The 25,185-nt window shown below is 38.6% G+C and overlaps 1 protein-coding gene across 1 annotated transcript; it reads left to right on the top strand.

The window, feature by feature from the left end:
- On the top strand, positions 1 to 24,527 carry akap17a (A kinase (PRKA) anchor protein 17A). The gene is given in 6 exon segments (NM_200682.2): positions 1 to 34; positions 909 to 1,262; positions 10,378 to 10,806; positions 11,845 to 11,993; positions 16,237 to 16,510; positions 21,845 to 24,527. Coding segments are annotated over 5 exon segments (1,596 nt in total). The 5' UTR covers positions 1 to 34; positions 909 to 935; the 3' UTR covers positions 22,262 to 24,527.
- The last annotated feature ends 658 nt before the right edge of the window (positions 24,528 to 25,185 follow it).

The following is a 25,185-nucleotide window of genomic DNA, read 5'->3' as shown; positions in this document are numbered from 1 at the left end:
GTTGAGCGGAGCGCCGTTACATCGCTTTAGACAGGTTAGTGATGGTTTATTTAATACTATAATTGATTAAAACAGCGGTAAAGAATATGTTGAACTAGTTAACCAGAGATAACCCGAGCGGTGTCGCTTTTACCCGCGTTAATGACGCTTTACACGAGTAAAGGAGTCGAGTTTACTTCCACAGCTGTAAACAACAGAGAAAATCCACACAGAAGAACTGAACTCAGTCATCTTTAATTCAAATAAAGCAGCATTCTCCCACTGTATTTATGTGCACAAATTAATATAACTACTTATTAACATGCAGATCAGTGTTGTTTGATGAGCGTTAATGCCATATTAAAGTATGTATCCGCATGTTTAATTCTTATAATAGTCATTTTAAGTCGTCCTTTAATTAAGGATTATCTTTATTGGGCGAGTTATTGGTAGTTTTCTGTTTATTTACGCCAGAGATGCCCAAACTAGGGCCCATGATAACCTTTGATTTGGCCCACCATCCTATCTGAGAACAGAGGGAGATGATGGGAATGTTGGGGCCAATGCCTTCAGCCGAGCCGTCATCTCTAATTTTAACGTAACCGTTTGTTTGTTTGTTTAAATGTTGAGAAACAAAAAGCAAATAAAATGTTTCATTAAAAATGTAAGGATCCTTTCGTTCATTTTGCTTCGGCTTAGTCCTTTTGTTCATCAGGGATCGCCCGAGCAGAAGGAACCGCCAACTATTCCAGCATCCATCACACACAATCTTACATTACGGACAGTTTAGTTGATCAATTCCCCCATTATTATTATTATTATTATTATTATCATTTCCTTTATTTAGCCAGGAGATCACATGGTGACATGATTGATTTATTTTTGTAATGGCTGATTGTGATGTTATTGTGTTTTCCCTGGTCTTGCAGTGCTGCCTGTAGCGTGTGCCAGCCGTAATGGCGTCTGTAGTGAGCGACGCAGCAGAGGCTCTGGATCTGTGTCCACAGCATCATCTGTACCTAAAGCCCATCTCCAGACTGACCATCAGCGTGGCTCTGCCGCACCTCAAGCTGCCCGGCAAGTCCATCTCCAACTGGGAGGTGATGGAGCGTCTGAAGGCCATGGTGCAGCCGGAGCAGTTCTCTGCCCTGCGCATCTCCAAGAGCACCATGGACTTCATCCGCTTCGAGGGAGAGGTGGAGACCCGCAGTGCTGTCAAACGCATCCTCAGCCGGCTCGAGGGAAAGAGCATCAAGCTCAGCGGATTCACCGACACGCTCAAGGTGACAGCTAAACCTAGTTTGCTAAACCTGCATTTAGTTATACATGAAGGTAACGCTGTAATTATTTTGTTGAGGTCATGCTCTGGTTATGTCCAGGTTATGTTAAGGTATTTTTCTGGTTATTTGTTGGTCATGTTCATTTTTTGTTGAGGTTGAGCTCTGGTTATTTTAAGGTTTTGTTCTGATTATGCTCAGGTTATGAATTGGTTATGTTGAGGTTGTATTCTGGTTTTGTTCAGGTCATGTTTGGTTATATTCAGGTTATGTTCTGACTATGTTGAGGTTATGTTTTTGTTTATGTTCAGTTTTTTGTTGAGGTAATGTTCAGATTATGCTCTAGTTATGTTCAGGTTATGTTTTAGTTCTGTTCGGGTTATGCTCTAATTATATTCAGGTTATGTTTTAGTTCTATTCAGGTTATTCTCTAGTTATGTTCAGGTTATGTTTTAGTTCTGTTCTCTGTTCAGGTTATTCTCTTGTTATATTCAGGTTATGCTCTAGTTATGTTCAGATTATGTTTTAGTTCTGTTCAGGTTATGCTCTAGTTATGTTCAGGTTATTCTCTTGTTATATTCAGGTTATGCTCTAGTTATGTTCAGGTTATGTTTTAGTTCTGTTCAGGTTATGCTCTAGTTATGTTCAGGTTATTCTCTTGTTATGTTCAGGTTATGCTCTGGTTATGTTCAGGTTATGTTTTAGTTTTGTTCAGGTTATGCTCTAGTTATGTTCAGGTTATTCTCTTGTTATATTCAGGTTATGTTTTAGTTCTGTTCAGAGGGGTATTCCAGAAAGATAGGTTAACTTACCATCTGCTAAAACCTAAACTCTCGGTTAATTTACCCAAAACCTGCTTACCGCGAGTATGTTGGTTCCAAAACAGGTGACAAGAGTTAGTTAAATTAACCTCCTGAAGATAACCGCGGGTTAATGCGCGTGCACGGCACACACCTGAAGGCATTTTCAGTAGATCGCCGAATTCACGAGTCACCATAGAAAGTCACGGTGAGAAAAAAAGGGCAACGCACTTTACAGAGGCAGAGCTGGAGGTTTTAATCACAGAGATTACACATCTGCTTCAAAGAAGGAAAGAAATATAGAATAAGAAATAGATAAGAAAATAAAAATAAATAATAAGAAAATTTATTAGTTCATTAAATTACACATGCCACCCTCCATTTTATTGTAATGATAAATTAAACTACTCTTTAACATCCTTTTTGAGTATGTTGTGTAACCATTCATGCATTTATTTTTCAACATTCGCGGACTTTCAGAGGCTCCGGAATCAGTGCGATTACATCATCAAAATTTGACAACGCTGATTTGACAAAGAAACGCTCGTCACTGTGTCTCCGGACAAATCAGACATGATACATTGATGCAATGTCCCTCCTCCATGCCCAGATTGGTTCAAACTCGCTATATCACAACCAATAAGCATAGGTTTCGCTTTTGTTTGTGGACCAACATGAGCTTTTTGAACAACACTGAATGAGAGAAAGGCATACATTTATGCGCGGCTAAATAAAACGCAAAAAAAAAAGTTTTGCATGAAATAATTCTCATACTAAGTACTTTTGCATGCACAGCAGCACAGAAACATGACAAAACAGTGACACAGCAAAGACGAACTGCTGCTCTTGCTGTTTTCAAAAGACGCAAATGAAGGTGCAGCTGCTTGTCTGCATTGCAGACAACCATATCCAAATCCATATCCACAGACAACCATATCCATGCTGGCACATAAAACCTAAGGATGTTCCATATTGAATCTAGTTTCATTATGTAACTATTTAAAGTATATAAATATAGATAAATATAGTTTATTTGGACTTTATTTGGACTTTGACACATTATTTATTATTTTCTTTTTTTTTATTTGTTCATTGTAAGTGGTGTTGTTTATAGTAACTGAAAATATATTATTTGGAAAAAGTCAAATTTGCTTCACTGTTGTATTATTTTGTAACATTTGTAACATACCGTATACCGCGAAACCGTCAAACCGTGGTATTGTTTTAGACGATTATCATACCGTAAAAAATTCATACCGTTACAACCCTAATGGTGACTCGTGAATTCGGCGATCTACTGAAAATGCCTTCAGGTGTGTGCCGTGCACGCGCATTAACCCGCGGTTATCTTCAGGAGGTTAATTTAACTAACTCTTGTCACCTGTTTTGGAACCAACATACTCGCGGTAAGCAGGTTTTGGGTAAATTAACCGAGAGTTTAGGTTTTAGCAGATGGTAAGTTAACCCAGCTTTCTGGAATACCCCCCAGGTTATTCTTTCTTTATGTTGAGGTTATGCTTTGGTTTTGTTCAGATTATGTTCAGCATATGCATTAATTATATTCAAGTTAGGGTTAGGGTTAGAGGTTATGCTCTGGCTATGTTGAAGTTATGCTGTTGTTATGTTCAGCAAATGCATTGATTATGTTCAGGTTGTGCTCTGGTTATGTTGAGGTTATGTTCAGGTTATATTTTGAATATGCTCCTGTTATGTTCAGGTTTTGCTCTGGTTACACTTGGGTTTTTTTGAGGTTGTGTTTGGGTTATTCTCTGGTTATGGGCTGGGCACGATGGCCTTTAAAAAAAAAAAACGGACCGTTAAATGAGCCGGATTAGCCATTAGCCTGTTAAAATTCAGTTTAGTTTGCAGCAATAATGGAATTTAAGGAAACAAGCAGTTTTAACCCATAACTGAGTGGTGTCTGAAGAAGATCCAGAGTCAAGGATTCAGTTAGGGGAGATGGGAGGGGGGACAAGCGTGCTTTGGCCCGGTTCGAGGCAACTGTACATAGTGCGAGAACGTCCCTAAAGAAAGTTTACTGAAGATAGTTTGCAGTTACATCAGCAGAAACAATCTTCAACACTGCTGTAACGATACACGATATGAAATCGAAATCGCGACACTCAGATCTACGATCCTTAGTCGCGGTGTGATAAGGGAGAATCGCGACACACCCCGTGACTACCTTTCCAATAACGTCACGCGTGCCTGCAAAAGTTGAGCTAGTTGAAGAAGAACGTGAGGAAACACTTTTTTTCGCTCGACATTACGAGCACTGCTCCGTTAAAGCCCTCACAATAAGCGTTTAGCCGGGAGAGCTGGCACGAAGCTCTTAGTAAGGGACCGTCTGAATGTGTCAGGATTATCAAAAACGAAACCAACTTAACCCCGCTTGACAACAGACAACGGCAGAAACATTTCCAGTGCTGTCAAAGCATTGTTGTTAATGTGGCTGCGCAGAGAGGGATGGGCGTTCACCAGATGCCCCGACTTCTCTGCAGAGGAAACTTTTCTGTAACCGTGCTGTGCGCTTTCTGTTGAACCCTTTGGGAGTTAACGTTACGTGCTGACTGACAGGTGCGCGATGCGTGAGGCCAGGAAACAGGACGAAGCTTTCAGTTAAGATGAACACAGTTTCTATAGTTATACTTTATTTATAGATAAAGGTATATGACTCTGTATATAATCACTCTATCTTGCTGGAGTTTGTAGCCGTTTCGCTTTACTTCAGGACGCATTAATGCCGCTCTGAAGGTCTCATCGCTGTTTTAAGTTATCCAGAGCTGTATGAATGTACAAATCTTGAATATCACAATAGTATTAAATATTACAATTGTAACAACACAGGCAGCAACACTTATGCACAATCGATACCCAGCTGATTCAGTCGTTTCATAAGAGGACCGTGCCTCTTCTTTTTTCCTTGTCAACATAATTCAGTGAGATGAGCCTTGTTTTCGGTTTATAAAGCATGTATGCACATTAATGCAATAGCATATTTAAACGACAAAACTGTTTACAAAAAGTCAACATATGCGCGCGGCCGCGCGTTGTTGTTGTTGTCTTTTCATCATGCAGCGCGCGCACCTGAACAGCGAGGGAGAGAGAGGAAACCATCAGGACATAAACTTTAAAATAATGATTTCTATTAAAAATGTAAAAGGTTTTGTGATTATAATAATAACAGCGGGGCATTAAATAAATGCATATTTTCCGTGGAGCGAGCGATTTGAGGAAGTCTGCGATTTTTTTTTTTTTTTTTTTTTTTTTTTAAATTATTTTTTTTTATTTATTATTTATTTTTTTCACAGAAGAAAAAACATGATTAGAAAAAACAGCCTATGCCGGTTGTTAAAAAGAATCAGTCAGTATTTTCGTTTTGTAATATAAATTAATTATTTATATGAAAATAATTTAGGGCAGTCCTATTTATTTTATTTAGATTATTCTGCTCTTCTGTGCTAAACACTGCAGGTGCGTGAAGATGCTCTGTTGTTCTGTTCTGTTATTAATATGCTAACATTTAAAAATAAATCAGTAGCATTAAATGCAATATTTATTGTGTCAGACACAAAATAGACGCGTCAATTTGTTTAATATAAAATTAATAGTAATCTGACCAGTTAACCGTTAATAACCGATTAATGCGCGGCGGTTGTCCGTTAGCAAAATTAACCGAAATGAGCATCCCTAGTAGCTATTTAATTTACTTTTTCTATGTAAGAGAACTTGATTGAAAAAGAATTTTCAACATGCCTGAACCATCTACACAATGGAGTTTAGTTTTGTTTGGTTTTTTAACAGTATTTTGTTACAAAGAAAACAAAAGTGATATAGCTTTGGCTATTTATTTATTTAATATATGGCTATTTATATTGTTAATAATTTGCATAGTTAATATTGTTCTTTAATGTTTAGTTTATAAAGATTTTTCAAATGTTATTTAATAAAAATAGTTTTAAAAATCTTTTTTTCCCACCCCACACGAAAAAAAAAATCTTGATACGAACCAAATCGTGGGTCAAAAATTGTGATACGAACCGAATCATGGGTTTGGTGTATTCTTACAGCCCTACTCCCATGTATATCTCAAATTAACAAATTACAAATAACTATACTCTTAACATATGTCACCAACTGCGTCACACATGCAGGTGTTTAACCAGATTTTTTTAAACCTTTTAACCTGGTTAAAACACAGATAGACTTAGAAAATTTCCACATGAGTGTGTGTGTGTGTGCGTACAATTCTGAACATTATCTCCAATGATTACTTGGGCGTCAAGCTTATAAAAGTCAGACATAACAGGAGGATATTTCTGTGGTCAGGATTATCAGAAGTGAAATTCAGCTCATCATCATGTCTCCACCAAGAGCACACATACACAAAGATGACTTATCTACTTCAAGGATGTTTTGCTCTCTTGCAGGCATCGTATCAGAATGGTACAATAAACACTTTCCACTGGCAGATAGCTGAAAGATTACAAAATAATCTTAAAATAATGTATTCTTTAACTCTCAGTAATGTTGACATCTAGTGACAGCTGTTCAAGTAGCATCAAACGTCCAGTTCCACATGAGAGGTCTCCTTGACCTCATCGAAGGGCCTGAAGATCCTGAGGAAACAAAAAACATGGCATACAGAAAAAGCAAAGACACGCATATTATTTCCAGTTTTACTTTGAAAAGGGATGACACCTAGGTCATAATATAGTGTAATCCTTTAAACTTTCAACATTATTAATAATAATAAAGACATGAGAAAGGATATGTGTTACTAAGATTGGCCTAATGGTTCAGTATACATGAAGGTAACACTGAGATTTTGTTGAAGTTATGTTCAGATTACGCTATGGTTATGTTCAGGACATGTTTGGTTATGTTCAGGTTATGGTCTGGTTATGCTCAGGTTATGTTCAGGTTATGGTCTGGTTATATTCTGGTTATGTTCAGGTTATGCTCTGGTTGTGCTCTGGTTATGTTTAGGTTATGCTATGGTTGTGCTCTGGTTATGTTCAGGTTATGCTCTGGTTATATTCTGGTTATGTTTAGGTTATGCTATGGTTATATTCTGGTTATGTTTAGGTTATGCTATGGTTGTGCTCTGGTTATGTTCAGGTTATGCTCTGCTTATGCTCTGGGGGCTGTTCCAGAAAGCAGGTTATGTGACATACACGGGTAAGTTTGAGATTAAGTAGGTGGATAACCTCAACTTTGGTTCCAAAATCGGAGGTAACTTCTGGGTATGTTAAGTAGCCATAGCAACTTACTCTCTGAAGATGAGCTGCTCCGGAGCAGGTTATGTTCAGAGAGTAAGTTGCTATGTTTTAGAGTTTGTCTGTTTCAGAGAGTTTACTGAGCATTGCATGCTCTTTTGATGAGAATATTTATGGATGTGGACACACAAATACAAGTTTTTTCGTTGTAAGAGGATTATAAGTGCATAGTTTTATTCATAACCAAATTCATAATGTTAATGTATTTAACAAACCTTTTTGAAATCAAATGTGACAAACCGCGGGTCTGGGCTTACCATAAAAAACATTCAGTGCAGCTCTTTGTATTCGCGTCAGGGCATTTTAGGCAACTGTACAATGTGGCAGTAGAACCACCTGTACAGTATGCCTGGCACTGAACTGTTTACACTTTTGTACAGTTCCTTGGTCATAGATTACTGCGTATCATTACACAGATGATTCAGAGTACGGGAATAGCGTAGTGGACAGTGCATCCATAAAGAACAACGGAGCGCACAACGGAGCGAGTTCGAATCTCACTTACAGATCTTGTGTTTTTTCTCTCCTTCTGCACCCTCACATTTTTCTGTATAATATTATAAGTGGCAGCTTTGTCTTTTGTAGGAAAATATATCTATAATTTAAGATGTAGGACGTCGTTCTTATATATACATTCACGCACACACACCTACATTTTTTAATATAATATTTTTTTCAGGGTTTCTAAATGCTATTGTGTGCATTAATTGCAGCCGATTTTAAAGCTCCATCAGTCACTAAAGGACACTGATAATATAACATTTGTCCAAAGTATAAGTGTGCAGGTACAACTTAATTTTCTATCCTTAATCTTTTGGTGTTTCAACTATTAAACTCATTACTGCTTCCACTTACCAGCTCATCACACACCCCACCTCATCACTATGTTGAGGCTAAATGGCTGATTTTCAGGAAGTAATGATTCAAGTGTATAACACAAATATAGTAAAAAATATATAAAGCAAATGTTGCTTAACACAATGTTTATTTTTATTATGTTTGTATTATAAAATAGAATCATTACTGGGCACTACATTGTTTCTTGCTGGAGGACAAAAGATACCCTTTTCTGCCTTATACGATGACACGTACCTGCAGCCTGACCCAGAGGAAATCTCAGTGACCCGAGCAGACAAAAGAAATGGAAGAGTGCTAAAAATATATAATTAGTCAAAAAGCTATTTTTAATCAAATAGTTTGGTCTGTTCATTTCTTCATTTCCTGAAATAAAATGAATGATTTTGTACACTGCTTTATACACACACCTTTCAACGTGTAACATATTTTTCATAGATATTTCTCACCTGATGCTCATGTGACTTTATCTTTGAAGATGGACCTTATACAGCTACTTTAGAATTTAAATATGTAGATAAAAGATTTTGTGATCCAAGAGTAATATTCAAATATGGAAAAGTGCAAAAAATTGCTTGTTAGTTGAGGCAGAAGGAACTTCGTCTGCATGCAAAATAAAAAGAACCTAAAGCTATCTGACAACAATCACTTACAACAGTGACAGAGTGTGTGGTGTAAGTCAAAAACTCAACCACTGATGAGCCTTTATTATAGGACACAGCAGTTAGACAGGCCTCTTTCTATTACCTGCATGTCAGAAAGAATATTCTAGAGTGTTAAATAAAGAGCTCCAGTAATTAAATATTACCTTTTATGATAATGTTTCTGTGTTTAATGACTTTGGACAGAGTTCTAGCTCCAGAAAGATTACAATTTCTATAAGCCTTATTAGTCAATACACATATTGTGGCCTTAAGAAATGAATGGCAAGAAAAATAAATGCATGAATGGCTACACAACATACTCAAAAAGGATGTTAAAGAGTAGTTTAATTTATCATTACAATAAAATGGAGGGTGGCATGTGTAATTTAATGAACAAACAAACTTTCTTATTATTTATTTTTTATTTTCTTATCTATTTCTTATTCTATATTTCTTTCCTTCGTTTAAGCAGATGTGTAATCTCTGTGTTTAAAACCTCCAGCTTCGCCTCTGTAAAGTGCGTTGCCCTTTTTTTCTCACCGTGACTTTCTATGGTGACTCGTGAATTCGGCGATCTACTGAAAATGCCTTCAGGTGTGTGCCGTGCACGCGCATTAACCCGCGGTTATCTTCAGGAGGTTGATTTAACTAACTCTTGTCACCTGTTTTGGAACCAACATACTCGCGGTAAGCAGGTTTTGGGTAAATCAACCGAGAGTTTAGGTTTTAGCAGATGGTAAGTTAACCCAGCTTTCTGGAATACCCCCCTGGTTATGTTCAGATTAGGCTCTGGTTATGTTCAGGTTATGTTCTGGTTATGCTCTGGTTATGTTCAGGTTTTGCTCTGGTTATGATCAGGTTTTGTTAAGGTTATGTGCTCTGGTTATGTTCAGATTAGGCTCTGGTTATGCTCTTGAAACGTTCAGATTATGCTCTGGTTATGCTTTGCTTATGTTCAGGTTATGCTCTGGTTATGTTCAGGTTATTCTTTGGTTATGTTTAAGTTATGTACAGGTTATGCTCTGGTTATGTTTAAGTTATGTACAGGTTATGCTCTGGTTATGTTTAAGTTATGTACAGGTTATGCTCTGGTTATGTTTAAGTTATGTACAGGTTATGCTCTGGTTATGTTCAGGTAATGCTCTGGTTATGCTCTGGTTATGTTCAAGTTATGTGCAGGTTATGCTTTGGATATGTTCAAGTAATGCTCTGGTTATGTTCAGGTTATGCTCTGGTTTTGTTCAGCTTATGCGCTGGTTATGCTCTGGTTATGTTCAAGTTATGTGCAGGTTATGCTTTGGATATGTTCAAGTAATGCTCTGGTTATGTACAGGTTATGCTCTGGTTATGTTCAGGTTATGCTCTGGTTATGTACAGCTTATGTTTTGGTTATGCGCTGGTTATTTTGTAGAGGTTATGGCTTATTCCATGATTAGTGATGAACTGCAGCGCTTGCACATGAACAGCCAATCACTCGACACATGAGTGCTGCAGACTAAATAAATAAATTCTACATTTGCTAAACTTCTGCCCTGCTTCTCAGGTGCGGACGGCAGAGAATAAAGTGGACTTCCCAACACGCCACGACTGGGACTCATTCTTCCGGGACGCGAAGGACATGAATGAGACGGTGCCGGGCGAGCGTCCGGATACGGTGCGTCTGGAGGGTTTGCCCTGTAAATGGTTTGCGCAGAAGGATGGATCACCGGACAGGCCATCAGAGGCCGTGCTGAAAACAGTGTTTGAGAAATTCGGACAGATCCGGAACGTGGACATCCCCATGCTGGACCCGTACCGAGAGGACATGAGTGGGAACCACTTCAGCACCTTCTCCTTCGGCGGACACCTGAACTTCGAGGCGTTCGTGCAGTACGTGGACCACACCGGCTTCCTGAAGGCCATGGAGGCGCTGCGGGGCATGAAGCTGCTGTTCAGGGGGGATGATGGGAAGGCGGTGGCCTGCAGCATAAAGGTCAGACACACTGCTCTGCTACATTCCTCATAGGCTTGCGCGATTAAACGCTTTTAATCTGAAATCTTGATTTGAAAAATGGTGATTATATCAGTAAGAGATAATAGCCAGTCATTACCCTAAATTCCCCTAAAAGCCTGTGCCGTCACTTATCCATCAATGTAGAACAGTGATGTCAAATATTAGCATTACTGACCTCCAGGCAAACTCCCGATCATAGATATGTGTATACATGTGTGTATATCTATGGCTCCGGATAGCCAGTCCACCGCTGCACCTTGGTCCTACATTCTTTTCAAGGGAGCGCTACCCTGTACCAGTATGGCAGCTATATTGAAGCATTCTTTTCAATAGACAGCAATAGCATAGGCAACATCTAAAGTAAATATCTATGCATGAGAACTAGTAAACAATCGCATTTCCATGTACTGAACTCTTATTATTCAGCTATGCATAGGTATATCAGGATTTTCATTATATTGCAGCTTTAATTAAGTGGTTCGTCAGTGGAGTGCAGCGGCTTGAGTTAATGAGTGTTTAATAAATGAGAGTCTCTGCTGTATCATCATGACTTCAGGATTATTGAGCAGAGGATTAGAGTCTCTGATCTCCATCAGTCTGGACTGCTGGGCTGAATCTCTATTAGACTGTACGTCAATTAGAAGTATTCATTATTAGCATGGCCTGCTTTAGAAATATCGTTCTCTGATGTACAGAAATTAATATTTTTAATGAGGTTTCACCTGGAAAAGTATTAGAATTTTGATCAAATATTACAAGATTTCATACTCTTGTAACTGTTATGATCAGAATATTATAATATTTTAAATTAATTCAGAATTTTCTGTGCATAAATGTATGTTCAGTATATGTTAAATAATACAGTGTATTTAAAACCCAACAATAATTATAATTCATAACAATAATAATATGAAAGGGATTTTAATCAGACAATTATTGGACTGATAAACTATTCATTCTTCTGCAGTAAGCATGAAGCTGTAGGTTAGTTATTGTAGCGTTTATTTCTTCTTTAAGGTGACGTTTGACACGACAAAACACCTGAGCGAATCATCCCTGAAGAAGCGACAGCAGGAGCGGCAGAAGCTACAGGAGCTGGAGAAACAACGAGAAGAGCAGAAACGCAGAGAGAAGGAGGACGAAGAGCGACGCAAAGAGGAGGAGAGGTGCCACAAACAAAAATAACAGTCATTATTATTATTAAAGAGCCCCTATTATACATGAAATAGGGTCATATTTTGGTTGTAAGGGTCTCCAACAGCAGTCTAATATTCATGCAAGGTCAAAAATCACTTTCATGGTCTTATAATCTGCATTTACTTTTACCTAATTATCCCAGCGACTCCCATATGAACTGTTCAGTGATGTTCAGTTTTTTCCCAAACCCCTCCTAGGCGCGAAACTAATCTAAGCTTGCAGAATTCCGCAAATTTCCACAGATTTTTAGCCCATTATTAATTCCGTTTATTTAGTTGTGTAAATGTGTGTAAATCTATATTTATTCATTTAGTTTTTAAATTAATTACAGTAATATTATTAACTAATATGGAAAACATTCATCTGATTTATGTACAATGCAGTTTGTACTGTCATATTTTCTGTCTTTTAGTAGCGAAATTATATGAGAGACTTGCTTTGGTTACCAATTTAAAAAATTCTAATAGGATTTGCATTTGAAACATTAAATAAAAGTTCAAAATATATTACTATTTTTTTTATTTCATATATTAAGCTTTAAGTTATGATGCTCCCAAAATAATTCCGCAGAAATCCGCAGATTTTTACCAAAATTCTCCGCAAAAAATGGCAAAACGCAGATTCCGTCTGGTAGAGATGCGCGGATGGGCTATTATTTCATCCGCAACCGCATGACAAAATTCATCATCCGTCCGCCATCCATCCGCAGTAACATTTTTGACCAATTTTTAAAACTGCACCCGCCCGCCATCTGCTGATTGGGCTCTTTATTTGAATGGCTTATTCCTTTTTATTATTAAATGAATGTTTCTTTATTGATCATTGTATAATAGAGAATGACTTTAATGTAGACATGCAGTTAATCCAAACGTGCAAGTCGTTAATTGACAACGCTTTGAAGTGACGCTAAAGATACAAGGACGTGTCTTTTCACTTGATTTGATTCCTCGGTTCTTCAGTCTTTTCCTTGCGTCCTTCCCTCGTAACGTTATCCCGGTGGGGTGGAAACACGAGGAAAGAAAGCAAGGAAAGGAAACGAGGATGCACAAATAAGAAATGAGAAGCACCCGAGCTCTCAGAATATCAGCAGTGAACTCTGTCTCCAATCGGCGCACAGAGACAAAAGTAAATAAATAGCCTAAATTAAACGCACTGTACTGTACAACTTTTTTTTTATTGTAGCCTAATAGAAAACGCATTGACACATCATTTCACCATGCTGCTATTTAGCCTACTACTAAATGCCTATTTCACGTTATTTTTTAGTAAATAGATAGAATAATAAGTCATTTACATTATAGCCTAATAATGTTTACATTTGTAGTTGTCCATAGCAACCCCAAAAACGTACCTGCTTGCCTTCCACATCTAATTAATGAATTAGATGTGTATAATAATTAATTAATGGCACAGTTTTTCGACTATTTTTAATTTTTTGCTGTGGATGTTATTGAGCTTGTAGAAATCGGAAACAACACAGTTCTGCGACACAGATGAACCTTTATTGATATCTCTATCAGACAATACCTATTTTATATGCCAAAAGAAACAACAGGCAGTAAAAAAAATATTAACATAAATATCTTAATGTAGGCATAGGCTATAGTCGCATGCTTTGGCAAACAGTTGAAAAATTTTTAATAAAAACGTCATATCGTGCCTAAGCCTTGTAGGCTCAGTCACCCCCACAATTAGAAATTAAATTAGAAAAACAGATATGCCATTCCTCTTTGAGCGAACCTGACCAGGCTAAAGTGCATGTATGACAAGTGCCCCAATAACCCATGGACTTAGGATCATCCCCATTCCCCTCAAACTTGAAGCATAACGAAATACTACGCCATTAAATTTGCGACAAAGAAATTCTGGCAAAATAACCTTAGCCTCGGAACGTAAAAGCGAGGCCAACATGTCTAGAATAGAATAGGCTGAACCAATATGAACGTAAAATTATCAGCTGACCGAACTCAAAAGTTTATATTGAACATATGTGTAGCCTAAATAACATAGGCTAATTGGTTTAATATGCCTGACCTTAGGTCTAGTTTGATTTTTTTCTTGGCACAATGCAGGAATAAAATAGCCTCTACAGTGTCAGGATTCAGACGGGAGCGCCTGCATAGCCACTATAATGCGCCCTGCTGCACTGAAGGAGCGCTCGCTCACAGCACTTGTTCCTGAAATGCATAGAATTCTCTTGGAAAGGTGCTGTAGTCGTGGGAATGCCTGGCCTTATTTCTCCCAAAAGGAAAGTAGATTTTCCTCTGCTGATCCGTCTATACGGAAGTTTGTAGAGGAATACTTCTGTACACTTCATCCAGAATTAGTGTATCCGATTCCTCCTCCCATTCTGTAAAGTCAGTCCTAGGCTTTTTCGTTGGTGCGCCAGCTATGAATATAAAAACAGTACAACCACCCACCACCCGCCCGAATTTAATTAAAATATTATTTTTTCGTAACGTCATCCGCCCGATCCGCGGAGTCCGCGGCTATAACCGCGAACCGCGCATCTCTACCGTCTGGCCCTAATAATAACCAAAATCGTAATTGCAATCTGGGATCTGTTCTTCGTAGGTGGATTACTCAGTTAGCTGGATTTGGATATTGACGATTTGACATGATCCAGAATCGTTTCATCATCAAAACTGATCTGAGAGTTGTTGTCATAGCAACAGTTCTGGTAGCTCAAACCTGATCGGGAGCAGGATCATTCATATAGACAGGATTAGATCAGGTAATTTCAAGCAAAGATAATACTGAAAGTATGTACCGAGTGCTGATGTTTTCTTTCAGTAGTAGTTATATATGCTTGGGGAAATAGTAAATATAATTTTTTAACTATATATATATATATATATATATATATATATATATATATATATATATTTATTTATTTATTTATTTATATAAGTAAAACATATATATTAATATAACTTATGCAATCTGCACTCTGAAATAAAGTACAAAGACTGCCACCTGGTGGTTTAAAGAGAACATTTATTGATATGAACTTTTTAGTTACAAACGCATACATGCACAATATTCAACTTTGTTTTTTTAAAATGGTAATAATTTATGCTGTCATGCCCATGTTTTGACCGCTATACCAATGATTTAAATCAATTTAAATCATCAATTGATGCTTCGCAAAAGTTACAGACACAATTACCAATATAAAAATGCTTTTTTGAAACAAAGTTTATTTATACAGTTATTCCTAACGCCGATTAAAAAAAAAAAACTTGAGTACGCCTATATGCTGCTATATTAACGAAAATCTTCTCTAAATGTAGAATTAAATACATTGATATGCATTGAAATACATGATGAATGCTCTCGACACATAAAAGTGTAAAGCAAGGATGGCCAATCCTGTTCCTAGAGAGCTACCTACCTGCAGATTTCAGTTGCAACCTATAATCAACACACCAGCCTGTAATTATCACGTGGTGTTCAGGTCCTAATTAATTGGTTCAGGTGTGTTTGATATGGGTAGCAACTGAAATTTGCAGGAAGGTAGCTCTCGAGGAACAGGATTGGCCATCCCTGGTGTAAAGCCTGCAGCTTATGTGGAAAGTAATTTGCATGTCATATTTAACAAGCCCTACTGCTAATTTTATGTCATTTTGCTCATATGGATAATTGAATATTAATCAGATGATGTCATTACTCTGCTGTGCCGTCAGCCAATCGTTGCATTGCTGATCATGATTTAGGATCGATAGATCTGTCCTTCACAACACACACAGTGATCTCAGATCAGTTCATCCAGACACTTTAATCTAATTCCTGAACTTGTTTGAAGAACCAAATTAGCCAGAGATCAGTTATCAAGATGAACAGATCCAGGATCTGCCAAATTATCTTAGATCATTTAAGCGAGGTATGAAGAACAGACCCCAGATCACTAGTCATAGTTTAAAAGTTGTTGTTGGTGTAGATGTTATCAGCTGTGAGGTTGGGTTTAGGGTTGGTGTAGGTGTTCGATGGATGGACATCTTTTGCACTTAAGATTGAATATCGTAATAAATGTGTATATCACAATAAAAGCTTCAGCAAATAATCACAACAAGAAAATCTAAAGCCAACACAAGCCTGATGTTTACATTGAAAACAATTAAACAGTAAAGCATTGGAATGGAAAGCATGTTCTGTGTGGATGTCCCCTAATATCGTTCAAATAAATAATGAATGAGTGTTTGTGTGGTCCAGAAAGCAGCGCGAGCAGGAGGAGCAGGAGAAGGAGCGGCGGCGGGAGGAGAAGCTGCGCAGGAGAGAGCAGAAGCTGAAGGAGAAAGAGGAGAAGAAGAACCAGAAGAAGCTGAAGAAGCAGCAGGAGGAGGAGCAGAAGAAGATGAAGAAACAGCAGGAGGAAGAGCAGAAGAAGCTGCAGCTGAAGATCCAGATGGAGGAGAGGAAACTGCTGCTCGCCCAGAGGAACCTGCAGTCCATACGGCTACTGGCGGAGCTGCTGAGCAGAGCCAAGGTCAGACACACACACATACATGCATACTATTGGGGATATTCCCACTGAATGCTAGTGAATCGTTATTAACCGCTGCAGTACTCTTGTCAGAGAGTCGGAGTCATCATATTCAGTTTGACCATTTATTGAATAAGATTTGACCATATACACTTGTCAGTGTATTTGAGGTAGTTTCTGAAAATAAATAACAACAAATAATTACAAAAGTGTATCCAATGATTCAACATACCACAATCTACAAATAAACAACTAGTATAGTGTACTGACACGTAACGTTAACATAGACTGAAAAATGATCTCTGCAAAAACAACAGTACACAGTGTGCAATGAATAATACTAAATAATGATATAAAAGTTATATAATTAACTAAAATTATCCTTAACAAAGACATTAGTAATAATGATCACAAATGGCTATTATCAACATGAACCATTACACATATTAATATACTGAGACTGTAAACATGAGCGGATGCACACTAGTGTGTCTAAGCCGCTCGTTAAGGAGGATCAAATTACACCCAGCGATCGCTAAATGTTAGGAACATCACCACAATATCAGTTACTACCCTTATATATACTATAATAATCAAAGTCATCAATAACATATGTAAGAGAAACTTACTTTGTCAACTACTTTCTCTTGTACATAATGCGGTCTCCGAGCAAGCGCACGCTGTCTGACTGACATGCTGCCGACTAACTTAGTGAATACGCAGTTACGCTAAAAGCGTCTATAATGTAGGCATTGCACTATGTCTTTTACATAAGTCCTTACGTCCTTTACGTAAACGTTACGTAAAAGACAAGTCCTAAATTTAAAGGGGAAGAATTCACAACACATACACACATATACATACATATATACATATATACACATACAGGGGTTGGACAATGAAACACTAGGCTGTTTAGTGTTGAGGGTTTGATGGCTGCATGTGCTCCGCCTGGTGTTCAATCTTCACTCCAGCAGTAAGAGCAGAGTGAAGGGTTCATCAGCTGAGGATCAGCACAGTTCTGCTTCAATACTGCACACAACACAACATTATAGGGTCGTATCAGAGTTTAGAAGAGGACAGATTGTTGGTGTGTCTCTCACTAGCGCATCTGTGAGCGAGACATCAGGTGTGTGTGATGATCAAGAGCTGCGGTGTCCAGAGTAATGCCAGCAAACCACCAAGAGGAAGAAGCACGTCCAGCAGGAGGAGCTATCTAAAAGTGCCTTCCGGCTGATAACCCTGATTTACCCAGAACACATGAGAGCACAGCGGCCCGACTCACTGCAGAATGACATGTGCAGCTCCACTCTCCTGTGTCCAGCAGAACTGCTGCTCTGGAGCTCCACCGGGTCAGTATACATGACCCAAACCTCTGCTCACTCCTGCCCACGCCGAACGCCGGCTTCAGTGGAGCAGCGCTGGAGATCTGGAGCTGTGGACGGTGTGGAGCATGTGCTGTTCTCTGATGATCCAGCTTCACTGTCTTTCCCACATCCGGGAGAGTTACGGTGTGGAGAAGCCCCACAGGAGCGCCCACCCAGACTGCTGATGCCCAGAGTCAAGCGTGGGGGGATCAGTGATGGTTTGGGCTCAAAATCATGGCATTCCCTAGGCCCAACACTGGTGCTAGATGGGCGCTGGGTCACTTCCAAGGACTACCCAACCATTCTGGAGGACCATGGTTCAGTCACTAAATCCTGAAGGCGGTGGTGTTTATCAGGAGGATGATGATGCAGTGATACACACAGCAGGACAGGAGTGGTTTGATTAACATTTAAGTGAAGTTGAACATCTCCCATGGCCTGCACAGTACCCAGAGCTAAACATTATTGAGCAGTTTGGGCTGTTTTGGAGGAGTGAGTCAGGAAAGGTTTTCCTCCAGCAGCATCAGTAGTGACCTGAACACTATTCTGAAGAAGAACCGCTCACAATCCCTCTGCAGGACTCCTGTCTGACAATCACTACACCAGCTGATGCCGGACTCAGGAGGAACTGCACCAGACTGATCAATCACTGTACATACTAAAGCTTCAGCACACTCTGCTCTTACTGGTGGAATGTGAAATCAATGAAGATTGGTAACAATTGGCCACTGTATATGTGTATACACAAACAGACACACACAAACAAACTCGCACACAACACACAACACTGAACGGAGCTAAACTGAACTGAACTTAAACACTAAAAACTGAACTACCCTGATCCAGTTACTATGACCATTTATGTGAAGCTGCTTTGACACAATATACATTGTAAAAGCGCTGTACACAGGGTTCTTACGGGTGCTGGAAATCCTGAAAAAATGCTTGATTTTTAATAAAGTGTTTTCAAGGTTAGTAAAGTGCTTGGATTTTGGACAAAGTGATTGAACCTGCTTGAATTTGAATTTGCAGGTCTCGAAATTGTGACTGTTTTGGTTGCATATACACACGATTTTATCTATGTGACCTCAAAATATATTTGGGAGCATATGTGCGAGTGCATAAATTGTTGTCATGCGGCCAGTTTTCATTGCAAATTGGTTACCGCATGCCCGTATTTATGGAGCTAATAATCAGCCAAAAAAATCTGAATATGAATTGCGTTAAATTGAATTATTAAAGGGCCATGAAACCCCCTCGTTTCAGCAGGGTGTTTTCACACCTCTACTTTGGAAAAAGTCAGAAAAGTGGGCGTGTCCAGCTCTGTTTAGGGGGGAGTGTCGGAGGAAGAAAAGAGGCTTGGTGTGGGAGTGTCTATTTGGGCATGCGCGAGTTTCAGAGTCAAAATACACACACACACACACACACACACACACACATATACATACACACACACAGGGGAGAAAGTGATTGTGTTTAAATGAAAATCTGTAGTGGAATTATTTGCCAAATGATTAAATGTTGGACTTTAAGTGCAGTTTGGCTCTTTCATTCAGGGAATTCATTCATGCCCCTCGCGACAAACGAGATATTTGATTCGAGGAGCTGCTATAAGTGTGTATTTTTCATGCAATGTTTGATACCGCACGGCGAATGAGAGAAAAAAAACCCTCAGCATTTCCCGGAAACTTAAATGCACACGGCAGGTAGTGTCAGAAAGCCGCGTGTGTTATTCCGGTCACAAAATTTGGTGAAAACCCTAAACGAGGTTAAAGTTTGGTTGTGGTGCTAACATGTTTACACTTGGTGCAATAGTTAACTTAGTTCGATACGAACAAACTGAATAAACAAAGAGCACTGGCCACTCACTTACCAAATCTGTAGAGACAGGACAATCACCAGCAACTAGAGCCGCGTCTTTATGAAGAGGAGACTACAAGCAAATCCGAAACTCGGCGTTTGCAGATGAGAACAGCTCTTGTAAGTTAATAATACTGATTATGTCCTATTAGAAATATTTGGAATTTGTATTTCTTAACTTGATTATTGAACATCTGAAACTTAAGACAACTTAATTTTTTAATTCCAATTGTTATAGACATATTTTTAAACTATTTATTCTGAATTCAAAAACTGCAGACATTGGTTATGTAAAAATTGAGTTTTAAGTTTTTAAGAATTCAAATTAACATGATTCAAATTCAGATTGTTTTGGCAATGTTAGCTTCATGTGTATTTAGGAGACATTCACCCAGAATGCATCTTTGCACCTCAAACGCCAATCCAATGACTAAAAAATAACGAATGGTCATGAAAGTTTGGTTCTACATCCAAACGAAATCTGACTGTAAGCTCATTTTTTGAGATACTCACTTTAGTTAGAAAGAGACCAAACTTAAAAAAGCATACTTCATCCAATAACTGAATCATTTTTATTTATTTTTTTTACAATTTTTGGGTGAACTATCCCAATAAATCTATGCTCTATAGTACTCAACGATTTAAGTTGAAATATCATATTGTGTTTTTTAAAATAGCACAATGGACTTAAATGTGAAAACGTACATACAACATATATAACGTAATTAACCATGGTTATTAGGTGCTGGAAAAGCATAAAAATGCACCTTGAAAGTTCTTGAAAATTGCTGGAATTTGAAGTTGGAAAAGGTGTCAGAACCCTGTATACAAATAAAGCTGAATTGAATTGAATTGAACACTATACTACTTAGTGCAGTAAAGATGAAAGAAAGATAAAAATTTAAGCAGATTATTTGAAGCTGAATGTATGATTCAGACGGCAGAGACAGTCAGCAGTAGGTATAGTGGAGTCTTTTAGTTCATAGATAAGACAAAATGTCCATAAATACACACACGAGCATCAGTTTTAGACATTTAACTGGATGTAATTACTAGGGGTGTCACAATTTCGATTTTTAATGGAAATCGATCGAAATTTATGCTCAATTTCGATTATCGAATCCAAAAATAGAATCGTCGATGCTGCCACGCCCCCATGTCACGTCAGCTTGGCTTGCTAAGCGGGAAAAACCGGCTTGTTGAAGTGCTTGTTAAACTGCAGAAGCAGGAGACCCGTCGACAGAACTTAAACCCTCTCCTCTTTCAATGAAGTCGCCGGTGTGTGAGCATTTTGGATTTCCAGTGAGTTATGTTGTCAACGTTTGTGTTGTCGACAAAAAAAAAAAACACAGTTTTGCAAGCTCTGCTATGTATGTATTACGTACGGTTCGTCCGATAGACAACACCGGCATTGCGATCCTCCGCCCGCCCCCGTTGCAAATCCGCTCGTGAAAAGTACACACTCAGGCCCTGTTTACACTGTCTTTGTTTTTAAATGGCATTTTAGAACGACAACGATTTGACATCCACAGTGGCGTGTAGCATTTCTGAGCAGCCCTCCTTCCTCTCTACCTCTGAAAATGCACATCACGTGACCACACACACACAGACGCACACACAGCCATGCGCTCGAGACAGCAGGTCCAGGCAGTCAGAGGACTGCTTCAATCTTTCACTCACTGGTACTTCGTCATTTTAGCGAACACCTCAGATACTGTTGGCTGGTTCCTGTTGGTTGTGCGTCTTTTTTACCGACGCCATTATAACGACACAGATCACTGCCTATTCACGAGTCCCGCAGAAAAAGTGATTGACAGGTGGTAATTATGTGTGTATCTTGCCTTTATTCATTTACTGTATGATTTGTTTATGGGTAAAACAAAGACCATGCAGGTCAGGTAGTTTAAACGGTAGGCTACAAATCATTAATTGGTCATTAATTAATTAATTATTCATAATCGAAAATCGAATCGTGCCTTTAGAATCGAAAATGTAATCGAATCGAGGATTTGGAGGATCGTGACACCCTTAGTAATTTGTTCCATGTTGTTCATTTTATTAATGGTTGTGTGTGTATTTGTGTCTTTTTGTTTCTTTTGTGTGTGTGCAGCGCGAGCGTGAGCGCGAGCAGCAGGTGGAGTGTGTGCGTCTGCAGCAGCTGCAGCAGCGGCGGCGTGAGCAGGAGCAGGAGCTGCGGCGTGTGGAGCAGGAGAAAAGCAGAGCGCTGGAGCTGCAGCGGAGAGAGAGAGAGCTGCGCCAACGCCTGCTCGACAACCTGCTCAAGAACAACACACACGCACAGAGAGACGATGACACGCACGCTCTGAAGGAGGAGCAGCAGCAGAGCAAGACACAGCAGAAGAAGACGAGAGCGGAGCGCAGCAGGAGGAGCCGCAGTCGCACACACACACGCAGCCGGCGGCGGCGGCGCAGCACACACAGCCACGGCCAGAGCAGCAGCCGGAGCCGCAGCCGCTCCACCAGCAGAGGCAGACGCAGACACACACACACCACCAGGAAAAACTGACACAAAACACAGATACAGAGAGAGAGACACACAACAACACACACATGTACAGAAAGAGACTCACACACAAATGCATACAGAAAAAGACACACACAGCACACACATCAGCAGAAAGAGCAGATCAGGAGAATAAGCCCGTTCACTCTGGTATTTTGTTTATGTTTTCTTAAAGGCTCAGTTCATGCAGAAATGCACATTTGCTCATTCTCTATATTTATGATCCTAAAACATGAAAAAAGAGGAATTTTCTTTGCTGAACAAAATGAAAATAAACAGATATGAAGGACCAAATAATAGATCTCACATTCTCAATGAAAACTCTATTAATTACTCAATTACATATTTAAAAAACTATTATTTCTTACTTGGAGTTGGACACACTGAGGCTTTGTGCCGAAATGTCTGTGTCTTTTAATCACCCGTAAAATGTAAGAAAATAAAAACAGTACGAAGCAATTGAGTGCAAATTTTTTGAATAATAGCTTTAATAGGATTGACGCACCAAACCAAAGAAGTTCCTAAAAAGAACGCAACAAGCAGGGCAAACTTCAGTAACTTTACTTGGAGTTGACCCAAAAATACCCCAAACTCCCAGAATTCTTCAAAGTACTTTGTTCAAACAAAGAAATTAATAGATTTTAAAGTCTTTTTGCGGATAAATTATGGGTGAACTGACCCTTTCAGAAATTCATGCCTGTCTTGTGTCCGCGAATGTTGCAGAACGTATTCATTTAGTTTTTTCAGCTTGTTTTAATTATTATTTTTTCCAAGAAAATAGATGCCTGTTTTTTTTCTAGAATATGTGTATATATATATATATATACACATGTATGAGGAGTTGCAAAACCCTTTAATTGGTGTCTGAAATGTTCCTCTAAAAATGAGCATTTTTATCAGGTTCCTGTGTGTATGTTCAGTAATATCACTTTTATGGCAAAGATTAGGTCATTTTCCTGGTCTTTAAAGTGAAATACTCAACATAAAAAAAGGAGGCTGAGAAAAATGTTCATTTTCAATGGACATTTCAGACTTCACAACAACGTTTTTGCATCTGAACTCTTCATATGTAATTAGTTTTGTTGTCTCAGCAGATTTTGATCTTTTAAGTAGATCTATTTTTTTTTTTACTATTATTCTTAGGAAATTATTATTATTATTTTCATAAAGAACACAAAGCCTGATATTGAATTACAGTTTTTATTAGGGGTTTATTTGAGTTAAGCTCTAGTTGAAAAATCAGATTAATTGTAAAGAGAAAATAAATAAATAGACTCCTAAATAAAATCTGTAATGTAAGGCTTTATTCTGGCTTAAGGAGAGCGTATTTATCTTCCTCTCTGATTACGTGTGTTTAGGACCGTGATGCTGTGTGATCTGACAGAAAACAAATAAACAAACAAACACAGAGACTGAATCTCTCTTATCTGTGCTAATGTTTCATTCAGTGTTACTAAACCACAGACCTGAAGACTTGAGTTTAACGAGTTTTTATTTTTAATATCTCTGTGCAGTGTTTGCAAGAGCCAAGCGTCACCTCTGAGTGAGGACTCATTTTCCTCAACACCAGAAAAATGCTTTATTTAAAGGAGACCCATTCTGCCTCCTTTACAAGCTGTAAATGCGTCTCTGCTGTCTCTAGATTGTGTAGTGAAGTTTGAGCTGAGAACAGCACACAGACTTTCAGGCTTTGATCCTAATTGTGGTGTTTTGGTGACTGTCGCTTTAAATGCGAATGAGATTGTGCTCTTTTCAGAAGAGGGCGGAGCTACAGATGCATATGCATGAGCATAGCGACAGATGTGAAACAGCAGTGTGTGTGTGGTCAGTGCTGGTCAGGTGTGCATGTGTGCTTCTGTCAGTCTATGTTGCTGTTCATCTAAAACTCCACATCTATAATCCTCTGAGTCTATGCTGACATCATCTTCAGCAGCTCAAACACTCTAATGGCTAATGGACAGACGGCTGCTTCTCACTCAGGGCTGTTGTTTATGCTAATGAGAAGGAGAGATGGGCACTTGTGGGCGGGACTTTCCCCCTCTAATGACATGTACAGAGAGAATATTTCATCAAGTCTGATTCTAACAAACACAATCTACTCATGTTGAGCATTAGAGGCTGGAGATATTCACACACTGCTGACACACACACACACCTCTTATAAAAGTGTTGTTTGCCTAATGGGTAACAAGTTAAAGCTGCAGATGTGCGGTCATCATATAGACGCTTGTTATTCTTTTAAACTCAATAAAGCAGAGCTCTGAACACAGCAGCTGATACACTCTTCTTTATTTCTCTGCTTTTACTCATTAACTCTCATCATCCCGATAGACTGACGCTTAAGTTTACTTCACTATACTGCAATGAAATTCTAATCTAATCATGACAACCTCTATATTACTATAAGGTCTATCTATCATCTATAACTATAAGGTTTAACTTCTGATTACATGTTGCATGATTTATCTTTTTGGTTTTGTAGGAAGAGTAAGAGATTAAAACACATTTACTGTCACTCTTCAAGCTGTGAAGTCATTTGCGGGTATATTAAAGCATAATACTATAGTCTAAACTTCAAGCAATCATGACAAACTCTCATTTGAAAGCCTAAAATGTCTAATTTCCTTATCTGGTGACTGATTCTTGATAGATATTACTGAGCAGCAGTTATTAATTTGTGACCAGGATAGTCATTAGAGTCGTGAAGCATTACTGTGCTACAGCAATCTACATGTTAATGTTTTTTGAGACTAAATTCAACTCAAACACCACCAAACTGCCCGTAGTATTATAGAATTTTTGGGCCCTGTCATACACCCGACTCAATTTTCAGGCCAGCACAATCATAATTTTCCCATTTTACGCCTTGTTCAAATAGCAAATTCATTTGTGTCGCATTGTGGACTCATGGGAGGTGTGTAAAGGTG

This window comes from Danio rerio, chromosome 9 (assembly GCF_049306965.1).
Source record: "Danio rerio strain Tuebingen ecotype United States chromosome 9, GRCz12tu, whole genome shotgun sequence".
Lineage (NCBI taxonomy): Eukaryota > Metazoa > Chordata > Actinopteri > Cypriniformes > Danionidae > Danio > Danio rerio.
Note: the sequence above shows the minus strand (reverse complement) of the source record. Positions and strands in the feature narration are given on the sequence as shown.